The 24863-nt window shown below is 39.2% G+C and overlaps 1 protein-coding gene across 1 annotated transcript in view; it reads right to left on the bottom strand.

Moving 5' to 3' along the window:
- The window catches only part of FRY (FRY microtubule binding protein), a 258709-nt gene that overhangs the window by 118866 nt on the left and 114980 nt on the right, over nt 1–24863 (bottom strand). The window contains exons 12-17 of the mRNA XM_034663782.1: nt 18766–18869; nt 18177–18285; nt 16395–16481; nt 12077–12248; nt 10629–10761; nt 6922–7029 (exon numbers count right to left, since the gene is read on the bottom strand). Coding sequence (XP_034519673.1) covers nt 6922–7029; nt 10629–10761; nt 12077–12248; nt 16395–16481; nt 18177–18285; nt 18766–18869 — 713 coding nt within the window. The remainder of the gene's footprint in view (nt 1–6921; nt 7030–10628; nt 10762–12076; nt 12249–16394; nt 16482–18176; nt 18286–18765; nt 18870–24863) is intronic.

The following is a 24863-nucleotide window of genomic DNA, read 5'->3' as shown; positions in this document are numbered from 1 at the left end:
CAGTAGGGCTGTGGCTATTGGGTGGGGTGCTTGCAGGAGCGAGGGGTGAGGTGGTGCTGGGGAGGAAGCAGGAACAGTTCAGGGAAGGATCTGCGGGCCACCCAGGGAGGCAATACAGCAGGGAGGGGTTAAGGGTGTGTGCTCTGGAATCAGAATGTCCAGCTCAGTGTCTTGCCTCTGTCACTTACTAGCTATGTGACCTTGTGGTAGTCAATCTCTCTAAGCCTCAGAGCCTCATTTGGAAAATGGGGATAATAACTGTACTTGCATTTCATAAATTTGTTGAGTGGTTCATGAAGATGACCCAGGTACAGTGTGCAGCACCACACTGAGTATGTAGCAAACACTCGGTAACTGGTAGCTATTGTTATTAGAAACAAATGAGCTGTATCTTGAAAGATACAAGGGAAATAACATGATTAGATTCACATCTGAAACAAAAAATAATTAGGCAGGAATATGGAGGATGCGTTGGAGAAGCAAGCAACCAGAGTCGGGGCAGAGACCAGCTAGGAGGTCATCACAGTGACTTAAACAAGTTGGGGGGGGGGTTGGCCCAAGGCGGAGAAGTAGTGAGAAGGGGAGAGACAGATCAAAGACACTGAGGAGATAGAGTTTCCAGCACTCAGCAGCCTGGAGGCGTTCAATGTCAGAGAAGAAAATGACTGAATCATTGGGGGCCCCCACAAACAGGGCAGATAGCATCCTCAATGAAGTGAAGAAAACACTGGGACCCAGACTGGCAAAGGAACTTCCTCAAAGTCCAGGATCCCAGCCCAGGACTTCTAACCCTTATTCCGGTTTGTGGCATAAAACAAAGCTGGTACAGTCCTATATTTTTGAATAAACATGATTTTAAAACTTGAAAAGCAAACACCTTTCTTATTCTCTAAAACATAAAGCATGAAGCACACTAATGGGTCCAAATCTGATACTATAAACCAGCAAAAAGCTCATTCATGAGCAGATATATACCAAGTCAGGGAAAACACACTTCCTGTTCCAAAAGCAAGTGATGAGAGGGTAGATCTAAGCTGATTCCTCAGGTTAGACTTAGCCCACTAAGTCTGGAGTTCTTGTGGGGATCACAGTCACTAAAGGAAAATGTAGAGTCCTTTACCTTGGGCTTCCAGTTAAGGACTGTCTATGGCAGGAATTGACAAACTTTCTTTGTGTTTTAATCAGCAGCTCTATTTTTCCCCCAAAATTTAAAGTATAACACAAAATCTGAGTTGAAGCTGGAGTAAAGGGCCTGAAGCCCACCCATTTGGGAGGAAACATTACTCTATAAGCACCCTTGAATCATTTTGCAGCCTATGGTTTAAAAACACTAGTTTATAAACAAACAAACAAACAAACAAAACCACTAGTTCATAAAAAACACTTGAAGTCCTCTTCCCATCTTAGGTTATTTCTATTTATTATATTTATACCTATCTATGGTCCTGAATGTTTTAGAGAGTAAGCTTCTGTAGATGACTTTCAGTGGAAAACACTTTCATAAAGGTGAGAGCTTCAGATTCATACGGGATCAGCTTAGTACTTTTGAAAAATTTTGTTGTGTACAGGTGCACGAGTCAGAAGGGAGTGATTTCAACTCACAAACAAAATCCAGAAGAAAAAGATCCATTAGGAGAAACAGCCCCTTCTCAACTCTGGCAGGATAAACAAACGGTTATTAGGAAGAGGTAGGGAACTTGTTGCCCTGTAATATCACCAAGGGCAGCAGAGGGAGAAATGGCTTTAAAGGGAAGCCCAGGAACACTACATCAGAAACTAAGGATATACTGTATGGTGACTAACATCACATAATAAAAAATTATTAAAAAAAAAAAAGGAAGCCCAGGAGACAATGGTTTCCAAAAGGAGGGATCTGCTGACAGGTGGTTGGTTAGCCTGTGAAATAGTTCACCAGAAGTGGTTGGAATGTCTTCTCTGCAGGTATTAAAAAATGAACTTCCATCTAAGTTTACAGTGCTCTGAACTGCATATCAATTAAAATAAAGAAATAAGATTAAGTGGTTTATTGAAGCAATATATGCAACTGAGACTATAGTTCTCAGTTAGCTACTCAGAACAACCAGCCACCTTCCACCGTACAGACATCTACTGAAAAGCGAATGGTAAACGGTAAAGGACAAATATTCTTCAGGTGCCACAGAAGATTGCGGAATTGTGTATGCATTACCTCATAAATTGTCACAAATTATAAGGAAACGCTGCATAAAAAGTGTTTATCTGTCATTTTGCATCAAACCAATACATTTGTCACTGTCATTTGGCTGCAGGAAAATTCTGTACATTTGGGCAACCGACTTTACTCTTCTGAAGTTCAAATCTCCTTCTCTGAAAATAGGAATAAATGTGTGCCCAGCTTTCTTAACATAATGTGCATGAGAACGCATTGTACATCATGGCATAATCTGTTATTCAAATGTAAAGATGCCTAAAAATAATAACTAACATTTGCTGAGAGCTTACTGTGTTCTAGGCACGATGTGAAGTGATTTATATGCATTATTTGATTCTCACAACCTCATGACAAATTGCTGACAGGGGAGGGCAGACGCTGAACAGCAAGCCCTTCGTGCATACGTGATGCTGCGGGAAGTGACAGAGGACGGGAGCCTGTACACTGTCGAGGGAAAGGTCCTTCTGTGGTCAAGGGACAGAGCAGGAAACATCTGGGAGGACGGTAAGAGAAAAACGATGCCTACGGCCAAGGGCACAAGTAAGCTCCCCTCCTATGTGGAGAATCTCGGGAGCACTGAGATGACAGGGAAGGGCAGGCTCTGTGAGAGCAGGAAGGAAATCCTCCCCAGGGATCTTATCGTGATGTCAGGAGGGCCTGTGGAGCCTAAATAGAGGAGGAGGCCATTAGCAGTGGGCCGATCAATGCACATAAAATCAGAAATGTAGTAGGTTGGAGAAAGGGGTTTGCTGGTTCATTCCATACAACACTGTCGAGCTAAACATACTAAGAGAAGTCTGAGGTTATTTAGCCATTACCTGAAATGCTGGGAAGGGGCCTTGGGGACAGTCACGTGGGACATATCCTTGAAACTCCTTACTCAGGGAACTGAGCTGGGGGGTGGTGGACAGAGAGCTAGCATGAATGTTGGTCTGACTTTGCCAGTTCTAAAGAAAACCAAGGGGCACCTGGGTGGCTCAGTCAGTTGAGCGTCTGCCTTCAGCTCAGGTTATGATGCCAGGGTCCTGGGATCAAGCCCCGAATCAGGCTCCCTGCTCAGCAGGAGTCTCCTTCTCCCTCTCCCTCTGCTCCTCCCCCCTGCTTGGGATAGCTCTCTTTCTGTCTCTCTCAAATTAATAAAATCTTAAAAAAAAAAAAAAGAATAAGTTTTTCTCCAGTAGAAATGTGCCATGGAAGTAACCACAAAACATCTGAACTAAAAGGTTTCATACCTCTCTGACTAGACTGTATACTGTCTCAAGAGTCAACTCAGTCCAAATATGAGTGGACTATGGGGGAATCAAGTGACTCCAGACTGGAAACCTACATTATTGCTGCTGAATTTCTTCATTTTGTCCTCTGACCCTCTCAAGGAGATCTGAAAAGGGGCTCCTTTTCTCACAGGTTAACAGGACCCAGTGTGTAGGTCGAGCTCTCCATTATCTTTCCCTTGAGGAGAACAGCCTCCGGCTTCTTTTAAAGTTTATGGAAAAGGCCTCTTCCCAGGCTTCCCATATAAGTACAGTCATTTTCTTGATTTCTGAGCCTTGAACTCTCAAGAATGTTTATTTGCTCTTTCCTCTCATAAAAACAGCGCCCATTGCTTTGAGCTTTGTAAGAATGTACGTACTAACGAACACGATGCACCATAAATAGCCCTGACATTCCGACCACGTCTAACAGAATTCCCTTCTGGCACGCCTGGCACCATGGTCCGCAGGTCCAGGCATCACTGGATTCGGTGACCAGAATGATCCAGAGGTAAGAGTCTCCCACACAGAGTCACAGCCAGATAGTGTCAGAGAGTGTACCTGAAGGCTGCGTGACATTTTAAAACTTAGTATTTCAAAGGCCTAGTGCCCATAATCATCCCCAATTAGAACTTCACTGACATCTGTGAACTTTCCTTCTGCTTCAATTTCACTGATAACTGCTTTTTTCCAGCTGACACATTTTCCCTTGGATTAACCAAAGCGCACGTCTATGACACATAGCCTTCTCCACAGTCTTATGAAATAGGCGGTATTTTTCCAATTTTTAAAAAGGTTTTATTTATTTGAGAGAGAGAGTGAGCTCTCTCTCTCTCTCTCTCTCTCTCAAGCAGGAGTAAGGGGAGGAGCAGAGGGAGAGGGAGAAGCTGACTCCCTGCTGAGTGGGAGCCCGATCCCTGAGACCCTGAGATCATGACCTGAGCCAAAGGCAGACGCTTAACCGGCTGAGCCACCCAGGTGCCCCAGTATTTTTCCAATTTTATCAAGGAAAAAGGTCTGAGGGCTTAAATGATCTGTCTAGATCACATGGTTAGTAAAATGGCAAAAGCAGGGATGCAAATTCAGGATTTCCAAATAATTCCATTTCATTCCCATTTTTTGGTATTTCCTCCAAATCTCTCAGATGGTGCTCTCCCATTCTCTGGTGACTCACAGGCCATGAGGAATGGTCTTCTGTCCCCTAATTTCTCACTGCCACCTCCAGCCCCTTCACTCAGTAACCCCTTCTCTGTGCACACTGGACTCCTACTCACCGGCCCGTCCACTGCTATCCTGGCACAGGGACGGGCCGCTCTTACATTTCTGGGTGATCTCGGCACCCGACCCCTGCCTCTCAGCATTTCCTTACTCTCTGGTTTTGCCAGTGTCTTGGGAGACTCGATATGGTAGTATCTTAGCCTCTTTTTCCTCAGCTTCCCCCACTCCCAAATCACCAGGTTTCTTATTCTTTGGGAATCCACCCTTTAGATCTCACCCAGAGCCGGAAGCACCCCCCCCTTTTTTAAAAAAGATTTTATTTATTTATTTGACGAGAGAGAGACAGCCAGTGAGAGAGGGAACACAAGCAGGGGGAGTGGGAGAGGAAGAAGCAGGCTCCCAGCCGAGCAGGGAGCCCGACGCGGGGCTTGATCCCAGAACACTGGGATCACGCCCTGAGCTGAAGGGAGACGCTTAACAACTGAGCCACCCAGGTGCCCCACGGAAGCCCCTTTGTCATCCAGGCTTATGTTTCCCTCTTTTCCGCTGCTTCCCTACTTCCAATGAATGCATTCTTTGCTCGCAATCTGGTTGTTAGCCCACAGCAAAAGCCTAGGCTGTAAATCTTTTTTTAACTTCATAATCTTCTTAAAATATGTCCGTAACATGGAATGGAAGAAAGAAGGAAGCACGGAATGGAGGTTGCTGATGACAGATAAGAGGTTATAGGTGGTAGTGACCACAACCTGCTAGAAGAGTGGATGGCTTTGGTCAGAGAGCACCAGGGCCTGAAACAGTGGTTTTCAAACCAATGGCTCGTCAGTCAACCCCACAAGCCAGCACCGTCCTGTGCCAGTAGTGAATGGCAGAAGGAAAGGTGCAGCTGTGTCTATGCTTGGAGGACAGGAGGCCACAAATGATATCAACTGACAGCAGGGAGTGATTAACAGGAATCCAAACTGGCCGTCCAGCGCAGAGGGCATGATGACCACAATAACCAGGGGCATGGTGCTCCGTGGAGATACTCGGAAGCTGTGGGGTGGCCACTGGTGGTCTGCGGTCACATGGGACCAGGGCTTGGGTTCTTTCATTTGGATATTGATGGGAAGGGTGCTCTCCGAGGGCTAGTGATGTGGATAAATGAGGTCATGCGTAATGCATCTTTCATTCAGCCTGCATTATATCTCTATTCCACCATTATCAGATTACCAGTCTAAAATATTTTTTATCACATTATTCTCTCACTTAAAACGCCATCGATCCAAATGCCTCAGCTAATAGTAAAGATTAGCTGAAAATCCACCTCTCCAGTCTTATTTCTAGGTTTTTTTTTTATCATTGGCTTTCTAAATTTCCTTTTCTTTCTCCCTTTCTCCCTTTCTCTCTCCTTTTCTCCCTCCCTTCCTTCTTTCCTTCCTTCCCTCCCTCCTTCCCCCTTTTTTTTTTCAAATTAAGGATGATTTAGTTCTTCCTCCTTCCATTCCCTTCATGCGCCCCATGTTTCTAAGGATTTCATATTCTAAATTGCTTTTAAGTAATGTCACTTCTGATTTTTTTATTAAAGACACACATAACTGTCAACTGCAACTTCATATCCACACAAGAAAAATGACACTTATTTCACTATAACGACATAATTTCCCTTAAAACAAATTAACTTGAGGTTCTAGTTGGATGGCGCATTCTCATGGACAATGTTGGGAGGGTGGTACATATACGAGTTTTGGCAGCTTTCTGAAGCACTAAAATTAGCTAAGGATCCCCGTTACCCACCTTCTTGGCCCCCTGGGGGTCTGTGGGCGTCCGACTGGGAATCAGAACCTGAATGGACTCTTCACACAGATTCATCTCCTCATTTCCTGGCCCCACCTCCGTGCCTTTGCTCGTGTCACACATTTCCTTTCTGAGTCCATCTCAAACTCCTTCTTCCAGGACTGATCTGCTGACTTCTTCAGTCCCCAGTAATCCCTCTACCCTCACGTATCACGCTTTTGTGCCATTAGTTTGCACAATCAGGCCTTGGATTGTTAGTTAACTATGTGCTTATGTATTTGCTTCTACATTGGATTTTAATAAGCCCCTTCAACATGGGGGGAAAAAACCCAATTTTTTACTCTCCCTTGCCTATACATTGTACCTAGAATAATGCCTCATTTAGTAAATATTTGTCAAGTTTTAATAATCATTCTTTTTTTTTTTTAGGAATCATGACAAAAAGGATGACAATCAATTTAATCAAATACACCCACGGTTCTCACTTACCTAGCCAGCAAGTCGATAAGTTCAAGTTTTGACATCCCATCAGGAAGCAGTCGGGGGATAGCAGCAACACAGGTCCTGAAAAGATCTATTTTTGGCTTTCTCTCACCCCTAGAATTTGAAAACAAACATAGGTCAAAGACTCTAAAAAGTTTTTAAAAAATCAATCAAATAGGTGTAAAAAGACGAGAATCCATGCCTTCTGGATCACTGCATGGTGTTTACTGCACATTATTCTCAAATGTTTATGACCTTTATAGCTTGGCCAGTTCTAAGAGAATGTACAAAGATTTGAATCTTAGAGGTATATATCCAAAAAGAGAAATGCCAATGTCAACATTATTCTACCATACAATTTGCCATTCAGTTGGGTTCCATGAGGTTTGGTCCCTGCAGACTGCACTTAAAACACTGAATTCACTACCATGCCTAAATACATCAGCATGTAACAAATATGGTTCAGTCATTCCTACATTCAGCATTTAAAAATAGGATTTTAGTGTATACAAGGAATGGTGCCTCCAACAAGCATGACATCTGGAAGCTTCTCTCCCTAGTGAGTTATGCTTCTCCTCTGGAGTCCCGACTGTCATTTAAAAATTAAGTGCTTCCAAAAATAAGTCTTTCGTAATGTCAAGTAAAATCCTGAAACATATATAGTTGTGCACCCAATTCTGAGTTTTAAAATTGCTCTGATCAACCTGATCTCTGTAGAGATTCTTTCCCTCTTTTTATTGTCTTGAGAATATGAATGCTTAAAGATAATTAATGTCTCCTACATTCTGCTGTAAAATCTGAAGGAACACTACATTTGATGATAAATTATTTCGATTTTTAGTTGTTTAAATAGGGAGCTGATTCTTAAGCACATATTTTATCAATAACTTATGAAAAAACTACACTACCCATAAAATCCTTCATAGAACCTAAGTGATAAAATATAACAACATATTCAAATTCTGAAAATTCAGTTTCCTGAGAACACATTTAAAACCATCACAAAATTAATGTTATGGTAGGACACAAAGACAATGATGAAAATGCAAAGTAGAATAAAGTAATTCTTTCTTGGAATAGTAACTGTGGTCAGAATAGATATGCAGCAAGCAGAATCCGCCCTCTCTATAACCAGACAGAAATTTTGCTTTTCAGCATGGCTTTGTTTAACTTTATTAGGAATGAATACAAAACTGTTGATGTGAAAAATAAAACATATATGTTGACTTCTCAAATACTCTATTTTTGCAGAAAGTTATAGGATGATTTTCTCTCCTTTTCCATATTTCCATTTCTGCATGGAATGCATGAGGACTGGAGAAGGAGCCATTGCACAGTGGTTTTTAATCAGCTGAGGGAAAGAGAACTCTTCAGGTGACATCCTCAAATAGCTGTACTGAGTTAGAGCCTAGGGATGGCTCCTAATCGTTCATTTGCAACATGGTGAGTCGTTTAAATAGTTCTCCTAGCTTGCTCACCAGATGTTTCAAACAGCTGGGATTATTTTCATATCTGTTGGAAAACAGATGACCTTGTTGACCTGAATTTGTAAGGCCAATTCCGCCAGGCTTCCAAACTGATAAAACGAGCCTAGATCAGAAACTCTAATGGGTGCATGATTTCCTTTTACTACTGTAGTCCTGGCTCTCTGAGCTTTAAAGATTTATTTATTTATTTTAGAAAGCTAGCTTGGAAGGGGAGGGGACAGAGGGAAAGAGAAAAATCAAGCAGACTCCCCGCTGAGTGCAGTCTGAGGCAAGGCTCGAGCTCATAACCCTGAGATCATGACCTGAATGGAAATCAAGAGTCGGACACTTAACTGAGTCACCCAGGATTCCCTCTCTGGGCTTTTATAGGAAGTGAACCCCCAATAACATAATTTTTATGAACAGATACTGTTATTATTTGCTAGCATGTACCACAAAGGGGATGAAGAATGGAAATGGTGCAACCATGGAATGTTAATGTTCAAGTTTATACCCTAAGCAGCATGTGGGAAAGTGACGGATTGACTATCAACTCCAATGATGGTTTCCATTAGCATGGTGGGGACCTCGACTGTCTTCTCCCAAATGCTTATGCTTCTTTAATGGTTCTTTTTGTCTTTGGGAAATGTAGCAATGAGTTACTTGCCACTCAGGGATCTGTCTTAAGATGTGGCAAGGATTCCTAGCCCTATTTGGGGGTCTTAAGGTGAATAGGGAAAAGGAAAGAATCATCTTGGAAAAAGTTTAAGGTATTGGTTAAAATACAAACAAAATGTTTACAGTTACATTTAAACCTGTACCTTTTTATGGTTTTGTATACATTGTTTTGGTCTCGACCTTATCTTATGATCTCTTGATTATAAATATAGTTTTCCTTTAAAAGCCTTTCTTTACTAATTTCAGGGGAAACAACTATAATGCATTAGTTTTAAAAGCATTTCTTATATCTTCTACATTATCAATTGAAAATTGCTTTAATATATTCAAAAAGTATGTACTAATGAGGTTAAAGATTGATTGACAATCTGTCAATTTGTGAGGTAAGAACTGGAGCTGGAGACAATACATCCAATGTCATTCATCTTTGTCAACTTCAATTTTTGTGATTATTTAAATGTGATCATTTAAATCAAATGAATGGCAAGGTGCAGGATAATATGCATTGTATAATTCCATTTTTGTACAACAAATGCATCATATATACATATATTTGTGTTGACAAAGGGAAAGTTCTGGAAGGAATCACACTGAGTCAAGGAATAGTCGCAGATATCAAGTGGAGCTCTGACAAGGGGGTTTTCCTTTTAATTTTATATATTGCTAAATGTGCATTTAAAATATTCTGTATGTTTTACTTTGTCTTATCATGTATTGTTTTGTTTTGTCATACTTCATTTTTCACATGCTGCCATTGTAATAAAAATACACACCCACATTATGAATTCCCCTGTATGGGTAACAACCTTCTGACTAACTGTGGTATTTGGAACTGCTGAGGAACAAAGGAAACTTTCCCGATAATATTTTTGGGAAATTATGCTGCAGGTGCCAAATGTAATTTAATTCACAGTGAAACAACAAGGTCCGAACTCTCTTAAAATGTAAAGTTATAACCTAATCCTAGTTCCTGCCATCATGAATCAAAAGGAGCAAATTCAAGTTGTATGAATTTCTTCAGCAGAGCTCTAATTACAAAGCTGCATCTTCGATTTTGGCTAAGAACATTTGACTTCTACATTCAAAACAACAAATTTTTTTTTCTTTAAAGATTCAGTATTGCTATGACACGGTTGCGCAGAGATTATTAGGCACACTTAACTCTCACAGTTCAGGAACGGTCACTAGACCCAAGTGAATTTGAAATTAATAAAGATGGAATGTCTGTAAACGGATGAAAACACTACAGCACATAGGTTGTGATAGAGCTCGGGAGCAAAATATCACTTCTGAAAAATGTGGGCCAGTGAAAGAGTCTTGGGCACCATTTTCTAACTTACTGGCCTAATGATACTTGAGACATAACCGAAATAGATCAATCTCAGGTTTGACTTTATTTGTCCAGTTAGTCAAATACTGTCAAAGTACATTTTTACTATCCTTAGCACTTCTTAGAACTCTGATGCTAGGAAAAGGAGAACAAATACAGAATAACTGGGAAGAACAAATGAGAAAGATCTCTGCTGGTACAGTCTGGCTAATTAACGACTCAGTCCTCACTGTACTCACGTGATCATGTCTTCGGGTTCTTTGTTTAGCATCTGAACGTTCGTTAGCATCATACACCTTCCTACTTCTTTATCGAGGTGCCTTAAAATGTTGTCCACGGCTTTTCGTACTTGAGAGTAATATAATGACATTCCTGGAAAACGTGCATTACAGTTACATCTTCGACTAAACCCATCAAGGAATGAAATCCTAGTTTGTTCATTCTCTATGACATGCTTTTACTGAAGACCATCTATGAGTCAATGACTTCATTAAGCAGATCCTAATTCAATCCCTTTTCTGCTGAACTCTTAGCATAGCATCCAAATAATCACGTGAATTTAATAAATAGAAATTCTAATTCTTCAGAGGGAAATATTTTCTAGAAGAGTTAAAATAAAAAGGACGTAGAAATTTTACTTGTGAATTTTTATGTTTTTGGTTAGTATAAGAAAATTCACCATTGTTACTGATTATGAAAATAAAAATTCTCATTTGGGGTTAGGATTGTAATAACTTTATTATTCTCTGAAACATATGTGTGGATTTTTTTAGTAAAATAAAAATGACTTTACATCATGAATTTTAAAATGAAGGAAAATGTATTTTAGCTATAGTATTTTTAGTGCTCTCATTAATACAGTGGCAATGTTCTTCTATGGAAGACAAACACACGTAGCCTATGTGTTTCATGTTACATGTGTGCATTTTACATATTTATGTATATAATACAAATGAAAAGCAAATTGCTTTGTATTTAAAATTTGTATTTTAATGAAATAGTTATTAATGATTATTTCTCATGCATTAAATCTTTCTGAACTCATTTAAGCATCACCTAATTAAAGACAAATATTTTAAAGCGAAAAGTCTCCTCAGATTTCCCTAAGGTCCTTGACATAAAAATTATTTTAACAAAGGTTGTGGTAGGCTTCTAAATTCTGGTATTCAACAAGAAAGAAATCATTTCTTTGGATTAAGCTAGCTAAACTAAAAAGAAAATAACCTCATGTAGGCTAAACCCACAATATGACCTGGCACGTGTGGGATTTGGAATGTTTAAAACACAGATTAAACTAATTTTACTGAAAAAAAAAAGGAACTATAAAAATGAACGAACTAACAAATGAATATTTATATGGTTGCTTTATAAACAGGATTATCTACCAAAGGACACAGATGGCTTAGAAATTTACTGTAAAATGTAGATAATCAATATTAGGAATTTGAAAAAACCATAGATAAAAGTCTAACATTTAAATGGCAAAATGTTTACCAGGAAGTTCCAGAAAGTTTAAAGGGCAGTAAAACAAAGCACAGCATGAATCAATCAAAACAATTAATGTTGGAATGTCTCCTCAGTTACTTCTATAAAATTTTTTTAACAGTGTATCTCACTGAGGGTAAGTATCCACTGGTCAGTATAAGGGCTTAACAAGGCCCAGCTCCAACACATCTTTGAGACCCACCTATCATTTTGGCTTCTTCTTCCGTTAGCGTTTTACTCAAATATGTTTTCTTCACTCTCAGTGTGTTTCCTGAAGGGAGAACAGCTCCCGTCACTGGCATGGGAGGCTCACCATCTTTCTGCTGCAAGCTGTCGGCTATGACTAAGAATGCCCGTAAACCAATGTTCATTCTCTGTAAGAGATAACGTGTTCATGATTAAAAGAAAAACCCAATTATTGTAGTCAAGTTAAACCATCAGTTTTTGAGAGAAGTTAGCACGGTGATTAGCGCGAGAAAGTAATTTAAAAGGCACAAGACTTTAGGCCAAACCTATGAGCGCAAAATTACGTTTCTGTCACTGTTTGTTGGTGTACCACAGGAAACTCATTTAAGCATCGCCTAATTAAAGACAACCGGAGAGATTTTCACCCTACTTAGAGGGTATGTTTGAGATGGTCATACTCATGCTGTTCGGGGAATCCTGGTGCACCTCAAAGGGAAAGGCAGCCATCCTCTGGAGCGGCTGCAGCTAAAGTAAACTGAGGTAAACAAGGGGCTCCTATGTCTCCTGGAGGGACGGAGATGCCACATGTGTCAATTCACCAAGACTGAATGAAAACAACAGGAATTCCAACTGTGAATCACAAAACACACGGTCTGCTCCGAATTGCGGGATGATGACTCTTGATTCAAAAAGACTGGCGAGTTTGAAAATGATTTTTAAAAACCCCATGCCACTGAGCTTGTTACTGATAAAAACACATGCGCTTATAAGAAGAAATGCCATTCTGGGCCAGATCATTATCTTCCTCAGGCTCAGGTAAGGCATAATATTGGCTCTGAGAGATGACTCAGTGAGATAGTTGCTACCAGTAGCAATGTCTTAAAAGGTCAGAAGGTACTAAAACATCTGCACTTTCTTAACAGCCATGTGCAACGCATTCATACTCATATTTTCATGAGTAATACATGAATACATATTATATGAAGTAATAAGTTTTCAAAGTAGGCTACCACCTACAGCAGAAAATAATACTGATTACTACCAAAATGATAATCTAGTTATCATTTACTGATTCCTTAAAAGGTATCCAGAATTGCTCATTAACTCTCATTTTTAAAACAGCTATGCAAGGAATGTATAACTATTCCCACTTGTCAGGTGAAGAAACTGAGGCCAGATAGGTAGTAGGTAGAAAGCTATATGTCCAAGTCAAGTTTGTCCGAACTATTCCGTGGCACATGATTACATTCTATAACAAAAAGTAATACAGACTTTTATTCATTTTGAAACTATTTATTCAAGGCTCAAGGAATAAGGATATTTCAACGAGGATTTGGTGAATATTTCTCTGGCTCATTTGTGTCAATGTGATGTGTACTTCATGATTTTATAGGCTTTAGCAATATTCTCTCTCCAGTTTCTAGAATGAAAGAGCATTAACTTTTAAAAAAAATTAACTGTGTATGAAAGTCCATTAGTTTCCTCATTTATTTTAGGAGTTCATGAAATATGTTCTAGGCTTGTGTATTCTTCTCAAGACACGGCAATGTTTTGTGTGAGGAAGTAGAATGTTCAGTTCAGGAAATGCAATCTTAGTAGACTAACTGTGGATTGACGTAAATGGTCAAGCCTCAATTATTTGCAAGTGGTATATCCAGTTTATGAACCACCCTGGCCAGTTCTCTCAGTTTTCCTTCCCACTGGATATATCCAACACTAAGGGCAGAAGTAAGATGGGGTAGTTTGGGACACGTTTTTGACTTAATTTCATAAACAATTTCTTTAGGTATTTTATATATTTCTGCATCAGACCTCTCCCTTTTATTATCTGTCTGGTCTTAAATTATTTAGCTTTTTCATATAAATTTTAGAGTCAGTTTATTGATTTCTACAGAAAATGCTATAGGGATTTTTATTGGGATTACAGTTTAATATATAATTTGGGGACAACTGACCTTTTTACGCTCTTAAATCTTTCAATCCACAAACAGTATTTTTCTCCATTTATTTTGGTTTGTCTTTGATTTTCCTCAATGTTCTTTAGTTTTCAGTATACAAATCTTACACATAATTTGTTTTTATTGCTATTGTAAATTGTTCAATTTCTATTTTTCATTACCATAATATAAAAATACCTTGATTTTATATATTTATCTTTTTTTTTTTTTTAAGTAGGCTCCACACCCAACATAGGGCTTGAATTCACGACCCTGAATCAAGAGTCACAGGCTCTACTGACTGAGCCAGCTAAGTGCCCCTATGTACTTATCTTGTATCCTGCAAACTTTCTAAAATAATTTGTTAGTTAAGTAGGTTTTCTGTAGATTCTTTGGTATTTTCTACATAGGCAATCATGTTGTCTGTGAATTAAGAGAGTTTTATTTCTTCATTTCCAATCCATACGCCTTCATTTCTTCTTTTTGCCTCTGGGACTGGCTAGGACCTCCAGGTCCATGTTATTTTAGGTTAAGGCAAGAATGAAAGAAATGGACGACCTAGAAACTTCTCACAGATGAGTAAATTCTTAAGATGATGAGGGTGCATATAGGAAGCCATCTTGGTCTGAACTAAAATGAGACACTTAACTGGAAATTATCTAACTGCTGAATGGTGGTGCACTATAGACTTTATAGTAAGGGAATCCTTTACATCCCCAGACCTTGTTCCACAAGCTATTCCAAAATATTTAGGACACAAATTGAATATATGCCTTGAGAAACTGTGCCCTACAACATATTTTATCAAGTTTGTGACATCTGCTTTATAGACCATTATCCTTCTGTGTGCTATTGTGTGGGATCATAAATATGCCTTTAAGCTTCTAATTACGAACTACTGATAAACTCTCCCATGACTCTATAAGCTCAAGAGAAATGGAAGAAGATACTCAAATATCTTTTTGCAGTTTTTAACATTAAAAACCCCAAATTTCCAAGTGCTCTGCACAAAGAGGTTAACTAATTAATCACTGATTGAGGAGTTTGAGGGGAGAGCAAAAGGTAAGTTGATAATGATGGTAGTTTTAATATGTTCTGTTTAGACTAATAACCTGGAAATTCTGAGGACTGTTGAAGATAGTAAAGCCATGACTCCTGAGAAGTGAAAAATATTTTGAGAAACTTCCCAGCAGGACAAGGCTCTTTAGCATAAGGTCCTGGGCCTCATGCCAGCCCAAATGCCCTGGATTTGCATAGACTTTGTCTGTCTCCCTTGGCCCGCTGACCCTCACTGCAGCCATTTAATAGGATGATGATATCATTAGACACCAGACAAAAACTTCCAAACTGCCGTTTTGGGGTTCCTCCAGTTGTCCGTCTTAGATACATGGCAACCTTAGCACCAAGAAGAGAATACAGGCTGTGGTGGGAAGAAGCATAAGGATACCAGAACAACTTTGCTGCTAACCAGCTGCTGATTTTGAGCCTCTGTGCTTACTGACAATAAGAAGGAGCCAGACAATATCACAATGTTGATAGCAACTGTCTAAAAAAAACAAAACGTCTATGGTGTGCTTTTTTTTTTTTTTTTGGCTTAAGAGTTTGTAATGTCACACTATCACAATTATTCCATGAGGTGATCTAGAAAAGTATTTTGTTCATTTTACAGGCAAAAAAGCTGAAGTTCAGAGAGAGAAATGTCATATAGCCAGTAAAAGTGGTAGAGCCTGTGTCAAGTGCAAATACAATCCTGCAGTCTTCTGGTTCAGTGTTCTTTCTACAATATCATAGGCAAAGGACTGCAAAGAGGCAGCTTGCCAGGCACAGTTCTGTTGGCCCACAGTGTTTTTAAAGTTGAAACTTGAATGTGCTGCTCGTTTGCATAGATCACTCCAACTGTGTGTCAAACCCATTGTTTCCATGATCTGTCTGGCCCTTGAGTTGTGATGCTGCCACAGAAACATATATTCGTACATGATTCAATTTCACCAGGTTTTAGTATTTTATTATTATGTGTATTCATTCTTCTCAGTTTCATCACTTCCTAATACTCAACTTGTTGATCTGCATCAAAATAGTTATATAAATGATTATTTAAATAAATACTGACTAAATAAAACAACCTGACTTGTAGTGGCAGATTATCTTTTTTGGGCAAGGTTTCCTCTATTATACAAGAACAGAATATGCTAGCACATCAACCCACCATCATTCTAAGTCTATGCATCCAACTTCTGAAATCCCATCATCTATACTATTTAGTTACATAACATGGACAGAAACAAACAGAAGAGTTTTTAGGGAAATGTCCTTTGCCCTAACCCCAAAGTTGCAAAGCAAAGGTACGGCTCCGTCAATACACGCTCTGTTAGAAGTACATAAAAGGATCCTTCATACCTCTGGATTGAGACTGAAAGCTTTTGCTGGTTTTCCCACGCAAAGAAAATCAAAAATAATTTCTTTCATTGCAAAATCTAAGCGTTCCTGCAGTGAAAAAGAGAAAACAAAACAAAGATGTTAAAATATAAATGTAATGTGTAATGTCTATTTTTATTATAGGCACCAAACAGGTGGCTGCTAAAAGAAGCAAGATACTGCTCAATTTTATGCATCAAGAGAATCCCTGAAGGAAAACCACGCCACTGGAACCTTGGGTGAAGCTGCCTCTGTTTTCATGTGGTGTGCAAAGATGCTTTCATTATATAATATGTGGAATTAGCCTGTAAAGCATAGAATGGCTAATGACAAAACAAAAACAAATCCCCCAAAATGAAAATCCCAAACACCTGGAGGGTCTGGGCTTATGCACAGTCTCAACACTTCCTGCTTGTGTTGCAAATGGTGATACCTTCTTGAAACGCAGTTTAAAATGTATTTTTAAAAATAACACTGCAAAATTACCATTTTGTCCTATTCTCTAACACTTCAAATCTTTTGGCTCATATTATAATGGACAATTCTGCAAGTGAAATGAATAACCAACAAATAAGATATACAATGATACTTAAGTAGGAAAGCATAAGCCAGATTCTAATAATTTCAGACAGTGGCCACTATGATAGGACAGGTTCATTTTATACAACATATTCCAGAATAATCAAAGTACATTCTCAGCCACATGATAACTATATGCAGAAAAATCACACTAATTCATCTGCCTGCAAAGCAAGTAATGTCTTTTCCCTCAGTGCACATATTACAGAGACATCTCATTATACCAAACACACAGAGATATCAAATATTAAGTACTCTAGAAGTCACAACTGAACCTCCCATCTGTATGTCAGTATCAATTGTACCTAAGAGTATTTTCATGCCTGTAATTGCCCCTTATCCACACGGCATCCTGAAGTACACTGGGTAAGCATTTCACCCACATTTCCCAGATAAAGAAATAGAAGAAAGATGCTCTCTGACTTGTTAGGGGTGTAGAGCTGGCTTGTGGCAGGGGTTGAACTGGAATAATTATCTTTTCCCCTTGTTCTGTAGATCACAAGGAAGTCAAAGTTGGGTATAACAATTTACCCAAAAAGTGTTTTAAAAAGTAAAAATCTTGGGTCTATATAGTAAACTAAATATTAAAAACTATGTTTATTATTATCAGACCTAGTTTTGAAGGAAATTAGTACCTGTAAAGTTCTTAGAAAAGTTCTTGGCAAAGAGTAAGTGCTTAATAAATGCTAATATTCCTATTTTGTTCTTCTTTTTCACAGGGTGAAAGAGCATTTTTATTTACTCTTCATATTTCACAAAATCACCCTTTGATTCCCTCCAAACATCAGACTCTGCTTCTTCCTGACTTGCAGAATCCAGAGCAAAGAATCAGGACAAAACAGGGACTAGGAGTCAAGAGACCCTTTTACTAATATGGTCTGTGACCTTAGGTGAGTCACTTTAACTCTGTCTCTCGGTTCCTTCATTTGTCAAATGCTGAAAACACTTGATGTACCCATGTCACTATTTGTTTTGAAGCCAAAAAAAAAAAAAAAAAAAAAAAAAAAAAAAAAAAAAGAAAAGAAAAAGCTATGTGTGAAAACACTTAGAAAACCATTCTGAAAAGTCTTTACACATAAGATACTACTTTACTTTAGACTCTTCATCTGGTAGTACTTCCTAGGAAAGAGAGCAGCTACTTGAAGGCAATTAGATCACTCCCACCGCCAGAAGCTTCTCCATTACCTGGGCAATGAACTGGATGATTTTCACAAAGATGTTCAGAGGCATATCCCTTGGCACCACACCCCGGGACCCTTTAGGGAAAAGTGTTGTGATGATGGTTATAAGACGGCTGAAAGATAGGGAGAAAAAAAGAGAAGACAAGCAAGATTGGCTGAGCTCCAGTTCTGTAGGGGAAAATGGCAGATGGCTCATCTTATCTAAGTATCAGAGAGAATTCGGAAAAAGAAAACAAACCACTTCATCTCTTTTCCATTAGCATAATTACTCTATGAAAAGTTTTTTCTGGAAAACTAAGGGCAGCTGGAAAATTATAGCCATTTGCTTTGCTAACACGGCGAATGCAGCCTTGGACATGGAAACTCCTGGTCCCAGTAGAGGCTGAAATTTCTGTAATGGCTGCTGAGCCAATGACTAAGGAAAGCTTGAAAATGTCCTTTCTACTTAGATCTTTTAGAAACTGTCAATTTTGAATAGTTTCTAGTTTGGTTAGTATAGGTAGCAATAAAACAAAACACCCTCTCCATTGGCTGAGAAACGGTTACCGTTAACTCAGTGATGTAGTTACCATTAACCCAAACCAGTTCCTTACCTCTGAGTAGCTGTGTTGCTTTCACATTTAATTCGAATCATGTAAACCCAAAGTAATCTGTACAGAGATTCCAGTGCAACTCGAGCCATCTTGGGGTCTTTATTCTACAACCGAAACCAGGGTGTTACATAGCATTAGATTTAAGATTTAATTAAGCTTAAGCGGAAAAAAAAAGATTAGATGGTAATGTATGGAGAATATTCTTTTCTGAATTCCTAGAAATGCAGGGCCCCTACAAGGCACCTGTATCATCTGGGACTTATGGGGTATTTGACTTCAGGTGCCCATTGGGTAAATAATCTATGAGGAGGGATCTAAATAGCCATGAGGGCAGAACAGAGTAGTTTAGGGGGAAATCATGTCATTCTCTCCTTTGCCAAGGTGAATACTTGAAATTGCCTTCTTCCTCTAGCCCTAGAGAACCTGTATTCTCTAGCATTAAGAGAGAATCAATGTCTTCTTTCTATTGTTGATTATGCCCTTTTTGCTTTGATTCCCCTAGCTCCCCAGCTCATCTAACTACTCACAAAAGTTTATTGATATGAATGTGTACTAAGTAAGCAGCGTGTTAGAGAGCATGGGATATACAGATAAAAGATAGTCCTCTTCCTTAAGTTGTTCACAACCTTTAGGGGTTGGGAAATGGATAATAAGCAATCAACTCTTAAGGCAGTAGAAAAAACTGGTAGAGAGAGGAGCTAGAGAATGGAAAGAAGTGCAAGCTATTGAAAGCTCAAGGAGGGTCAGGAAAAATTTCCAGGGACAGATGAAAACTCAGATGAACTTTAATCCATTCATTTACTCATATGTTCATTCAACCAAACATCTGAGTGGCTACAGTGGGCCAGGTACTATGGTTGGCACAGTGTGAAACTTTGAACAGTGTAGAAAGACAATGGGAAGGGAGAACACATGGAAGCTAAGAGGGCTGGAGAAGATGGGTCACGTCTCAGAACCTGGGAACAGTTCATATGCCAGTGAATGGGTCCGGGTGAAATAGTGGCTGATGAGGCATGTGAGGAAGGCAGGGGTCACATATGGGACCCCACATGCCAGGATCAATAAGGGGACCAGGGTTCTTATGATGGTGACAGGATGCCACTAAGATCAAGGAGACCATGGAAGAAGTCCCTGCCTACAGTGTGGGGAAAGGAGCAGAGGCAGGGAGACCAGCTCTGGTAGAGCTGCTGGCTTCCAGGCAATAACAAGCCAGAGAGGAAGGAAATGATTCTTTCCCCACTGTCCATCTTACTCTAACTATATTCCTCTTGATTTAAAAATAATGGGTTGGGTGGTTTCCCTGATGCCTGTGGGATCCAGGTAACACTTCTTGGCAAGGCATAACTGACCAAGTCACTATGTAGCTCTGACCTACCTTTTCTGCCTCCCTTCCCTCTGTTCTCCCACAAGCTCCCTAAACTCTAGCTAGGCCGTGTTCATTCCATTTCCATGTCAGGAGTGGGTTCCTTCACCCCCTGCATCCTTCTCTCTCTCTCTTTTTTTTTTAAGATTTTATTTATTTATTTATTTATTTATTTGACAGAGAGAGAGAGAGCATGCGCACATCAAGGAAGGGGAGTGGGAGAGGGAGAAGCAGACTACCTGCTGAGCAGGGAGTCCAGTGTGGGGCTCGATCAGAAGACCCTGGGATCACGACCTGAGCCAAAGGCAGACGCTTAACTGACTGAGCCACCCAGGTGTCCCTGCATCTTTCTTTTCTATCAGGTGAAACTTCACAGTCTACTTGAATGTCCCTCCTTTGCGCAGGCTCCTCGGCTCCTCCCCATGTCCTTGACCCCATAAAAGCTAAGCTTCTGTCCTGAGTGTCTTCTGACCCTCATACAACCTCTAGCATACAGCCTTGTTTAGATGTCCAAAAGGAAGGGGCATTGTTTACCTTGACATCTATTAGAATTCCCACCATTCTCTGGGGGGGGGTGGCGATAAATGTTTGCTTAACAGTCTATAAATGTCACTCTTAACTTTCTTATAGGTTTTTTGCTTTTATGTGACTTTTCTTCCCTTATTCATTTATCTTGTCATAATTGCTTTAGCATTTTTATTCTTAGTGTAGATAATTTGGATACCGATTTTTATAGAATTCATAACTATTTAGATATTACCCCAGATAAAGCTTATCTTTAGACTATTTATGTAAATAAATTCTATGGAAAAGACGATTGAGAATGGTTTTTTAGATTTAGGAGAAAGAAAACACATTTTTGGTGTGATCATTATAAAATTCTAGATTTCTATATGCTTTCAGGTCTGTTTTTAGAATTTGTCTTATTAGTCTGTCTATTCCCAGGCTAATATCACATTATTTTAAATTTTGAGGCTTTAAAATGTGTTTTATTACTATATTGTACACCTGAAACTAATATTATACTATATGTTAAATAACTGGAATTTAAATAAGAACTTAAAAAAACAAAACAGAACAATGTGTTTCATTATCTGGTATGAACTATCTTCCATCATCCACTAATCTTTTCTTCTCTTTAAAGGGTTTCCCCAGATATTTTTCCATGCTTATTCTTTGAAATAAACTTTATAACTACTTTTCTAGTTGTAGGGAAAAAAAAGACCCCAACTTTCTAAAGCATACATTGATATATAAAGGGTTATGATTTGCCTGTTTGATTTGCATGCTTGGTTACATAAAGGAAATTTGCATAAACCACTAAACTGATAAAGTTGCATTTAAAATATTCCATCATTAAAAAATTGGGGGAAATTCTAATTATCCTTCCTCCAGTCACTCCAAATTAGCAAATATCTATGATACACTTACATGGTGGTTAAAAGCAGACTCTAGACACACACTGCCTGGGTTTGAATCCATCCTTGCTCTGCAATTTATCAGTGATGTGGCCAGCCTCAGGAAAGCTCCTTAATTTCTCTGGGCCTCATTTTCCCTGTCTGCAGATGATAATCTTATCCATCTCATAGGAATGTCGAGACTTAAATGAGTTAATGCATAAAGGATATTTAGCACTTTTCTTGTCCATTGTAACTATTATTATGTACAAAGCACTAGGATCTAGCAGCAAACATGCTCTGATTTTGGGGAGCTTCCCTTCCAGTAGGGAGGTTTCTTTCTTTGTTAATTTCTCTTTATGAATATATGTATTTTATATTTGCATAGTGCATTATTAAAAAATTCTCTCTTGTGCCTTATCTTATACTGTGAATCATGACAGGGTAGGGCAAACATCAGCTAAGTTTTATTAAGGAGATTAACAGAGATCTCTAGTTTAAACAATTCATATTGCTGTCTTCTGTTTAACTTCAATTTATTTTATATTCTTTTTTCTGTCTCTCTACCCACAATTACTTTTTTTTGGTACATCCCATTGTGACTGATATTCTTTTATTCTTAAGAACCTGCTTGAGATTATCTATTTTTGCTTCCACAGAGACTGAAGAGCCAAGTGGCTGACTTCAGTTTTCGCTTTGCTTTACCTGTGGATACTGTTCTAGTGTTTGATTTTTAATATTTCAAGGTGATTTCATTGATTACTACAATTGCCTCTGCAAATAGTTTTCTTGTCTCTCTTCCAATCTTGGCACTGTCAAATGATATTCTTACCCTGCAAACATGACTGTTTACTTCCACATGTTTAAAGTCCTTAAGTGGCTTCTAATCACCTCCTGGACAATGACCAAATTCCATGATGTGGTACATGAGGGGCCTCTGGCAATCTGGCTCCCCCATTACTACCTCCTGCCTCCACGTTGGGCTTGGTGCACCCCATGCATTTCCTAAATGCCTCATGTGCTTTCCTACTTCTGGTCTATTTGGAAAATTTCTCCTCCCCGGCAAGATTCAGTTAGGTGTCATCTCCTCTACTAAATCCCCTGCTATTACAACCACTATTTCTCCACCCCGGAGAGATTGCCAAGTGCCTCTGCTCTCTGCTTCTGGAATGCTATTCTTTCCCTTTACTTGTATATTTCTTAGCAGACTGTGAACTCCAGAATTCTCGTTTGTTCATTTTTGTGTCCTCCATGACTGCCAAACAGCAGGCTATCAGTAAATATCAATTTAATAAAAGCAGACTGTGAGTAGTAGCTGAAAAACTTGATGCATGAGCAAGACATCTTTATATAGAACATATACAAGAAGGCAGTTCAAGATTGTGACAAAGAATGATCCTGAACTCACCTCCTCCTAAGGACACAACCAATCTATAGCTACATAGGGAATACTTCCCTCTGGAAAGAACCTGAGTACTAGCTGAACAACTACTTTACAACAAAGGATATACGGGCCACATGGAGACAGGTAGGAGAGGCAGATACACAGTCTTGACAAAAACCGCACCCCCAGAGTGATGACCACCATGAGGAGGGGGTCTCACAAATATGGAACTCCTCCCCGAGGAGCATGGAGTTTGTGCCCCCATGTTAGCCACTCCATCCCTTAGGACCTACACCAGAGAAATGAGTCCCCCAAATGTGTGACTTTGAAAACCAACAGGGCTTACATCTAGGAGAGTTATAAGGCTGTAGGGAAAGAGAGAGATTCTGCTCTTAAAAGGTTCCTATGAAGATTCCCTCTCCCTGGGACACAGTACAAAAGATGCAGTTTGAGAAGAGCCTAGACCATATGTGAAGAAGATAAAGTTGCTAATATTAAGGCACCTGCTAGAGGAGCAAAAGCCTGTTAAGACTCTGCACAGGGATGGAGGCACTGGTGGGTGACATTTTTACATTTGCTCTCAACCTTGCTGGTGTCAGCACTGGGAAGTACTATTTTTGTACTCTCACTCTAACCAACCAGTGCCCACTCCCACCTCCCATGCCACTGCCTTGGCCTTGCACTGCTTGTGTTGTTCCCATAACCTGTCCCTGCCCTCCTTGACCTACCAAAGCCAAAAGGCATGCAGAAACCAGACAGGGGATGTCCTTGAGTGCCAGGCTCTGGTGGCAAGGGGGATTGCATTTCTGGGCTCTATAAGATCTTATAAAACCAGAAAGACAGTTCCAGAGACAACTAAGAGCTAGGGCAACGTTAAACAATAAGGTTCATTGCCTATATAGGGCCACCATTTTAATACTGGGAGAGATGCCTGCTTTGCCTAACACATAAAAACAAACAGAGAGAGTGAAGCAAAGTGAGGAAACAGAAGAATATGTTTCAAACAAAAGAACAAGATAAAACCCCAGGAAAAAAAATGAAGTGAAGGTAAATAATTTACCTGATAGGGAGTTGAAGTAATGGTCATAAAGAAGCTCACTGTACTCAGGAAAAGCATGGAAGCACAGAAAGATTTCAACAAAGAGACAGAAAATATAAGAAAGTACCAAACAGAAGTCACAGGCTGAAAAATACAATAACTTAACTGAAAAATACACTAGAAAGGCTCAACAGCAGATTAGATGAAGCAGAAGAAAGAATTAGTGATCTGGGAGACAGAGCAATAGAACTCACCAAACAGAAAAGCAAAAAGAAAAAAAAAATTAAACAAAACAAAACAAAACAAAAAAACATTGCTTAAGAGACCTATGAAACAACATCAAGCAGAGTAACTTTCTGATTACAGGGCTTCTAGAAGGAAGAGAGAGAGAAAGGGGCAGAAAACTTAAAGAAATAATGGCTAAAAACTTCCTAACCTGGGGAATTAAACAGACATCCAAATCCAGGAAACCCAGAAGGTTCCAAACAAGATGAACCCAAAAAGACTCAGGCACATTGTAATTAAAATGTCAGAGTTAAAGGCAGAGAGAGAGACTCTTAAAAGCTGTGAGAGAAAAATAATGTGTTATGAACAAGGGACATCAGGTCAATGAACAATGAACATAAGGTCATCAACAGATTTCTTAACAGAAACTTGGCAGGCCAAGAGAGAGTGGCAAGATATATTTAAAGTGCTAAAAGAAAAAAAAAAACAACTTCCAACCTAGAACACTCTACCCAGCAAGATTATCATTTAGAATTAAAAAAGGAATACAGATTTCTCTGGACAAGCAAAAGCTAAAGGAGTTCATCACCACTAAACTGGCTTTAAAAGAAATGTTAAAACAAAGGACACTAATTAGTAATAAGAAAACACATGAAAGTAAAAATCTCACCTGTAAAGGTAACTATATAG

The sequence above is a fragment of the Ailuropoda melanoleuca genome, chromosome 7, assembly GCF_002007445.2.
Source record: "Ailuropoda melanoleuca isolate Jingjing chromosome 7, ASM200744v2, whole genome shotgun sequence".
Taxonomy (NCBI): domain Eukaryota; kingdom Metazoa; phylum Chordata; class Mammalia; order Carnivora; family Ursidae; genus Ailuropoda; species Ailuropoda melanoleuca.
Note: the sequence above shows the minus strand (reverse complement) of the source record. Positions and strands in the feature narration are given on the sequence as shown.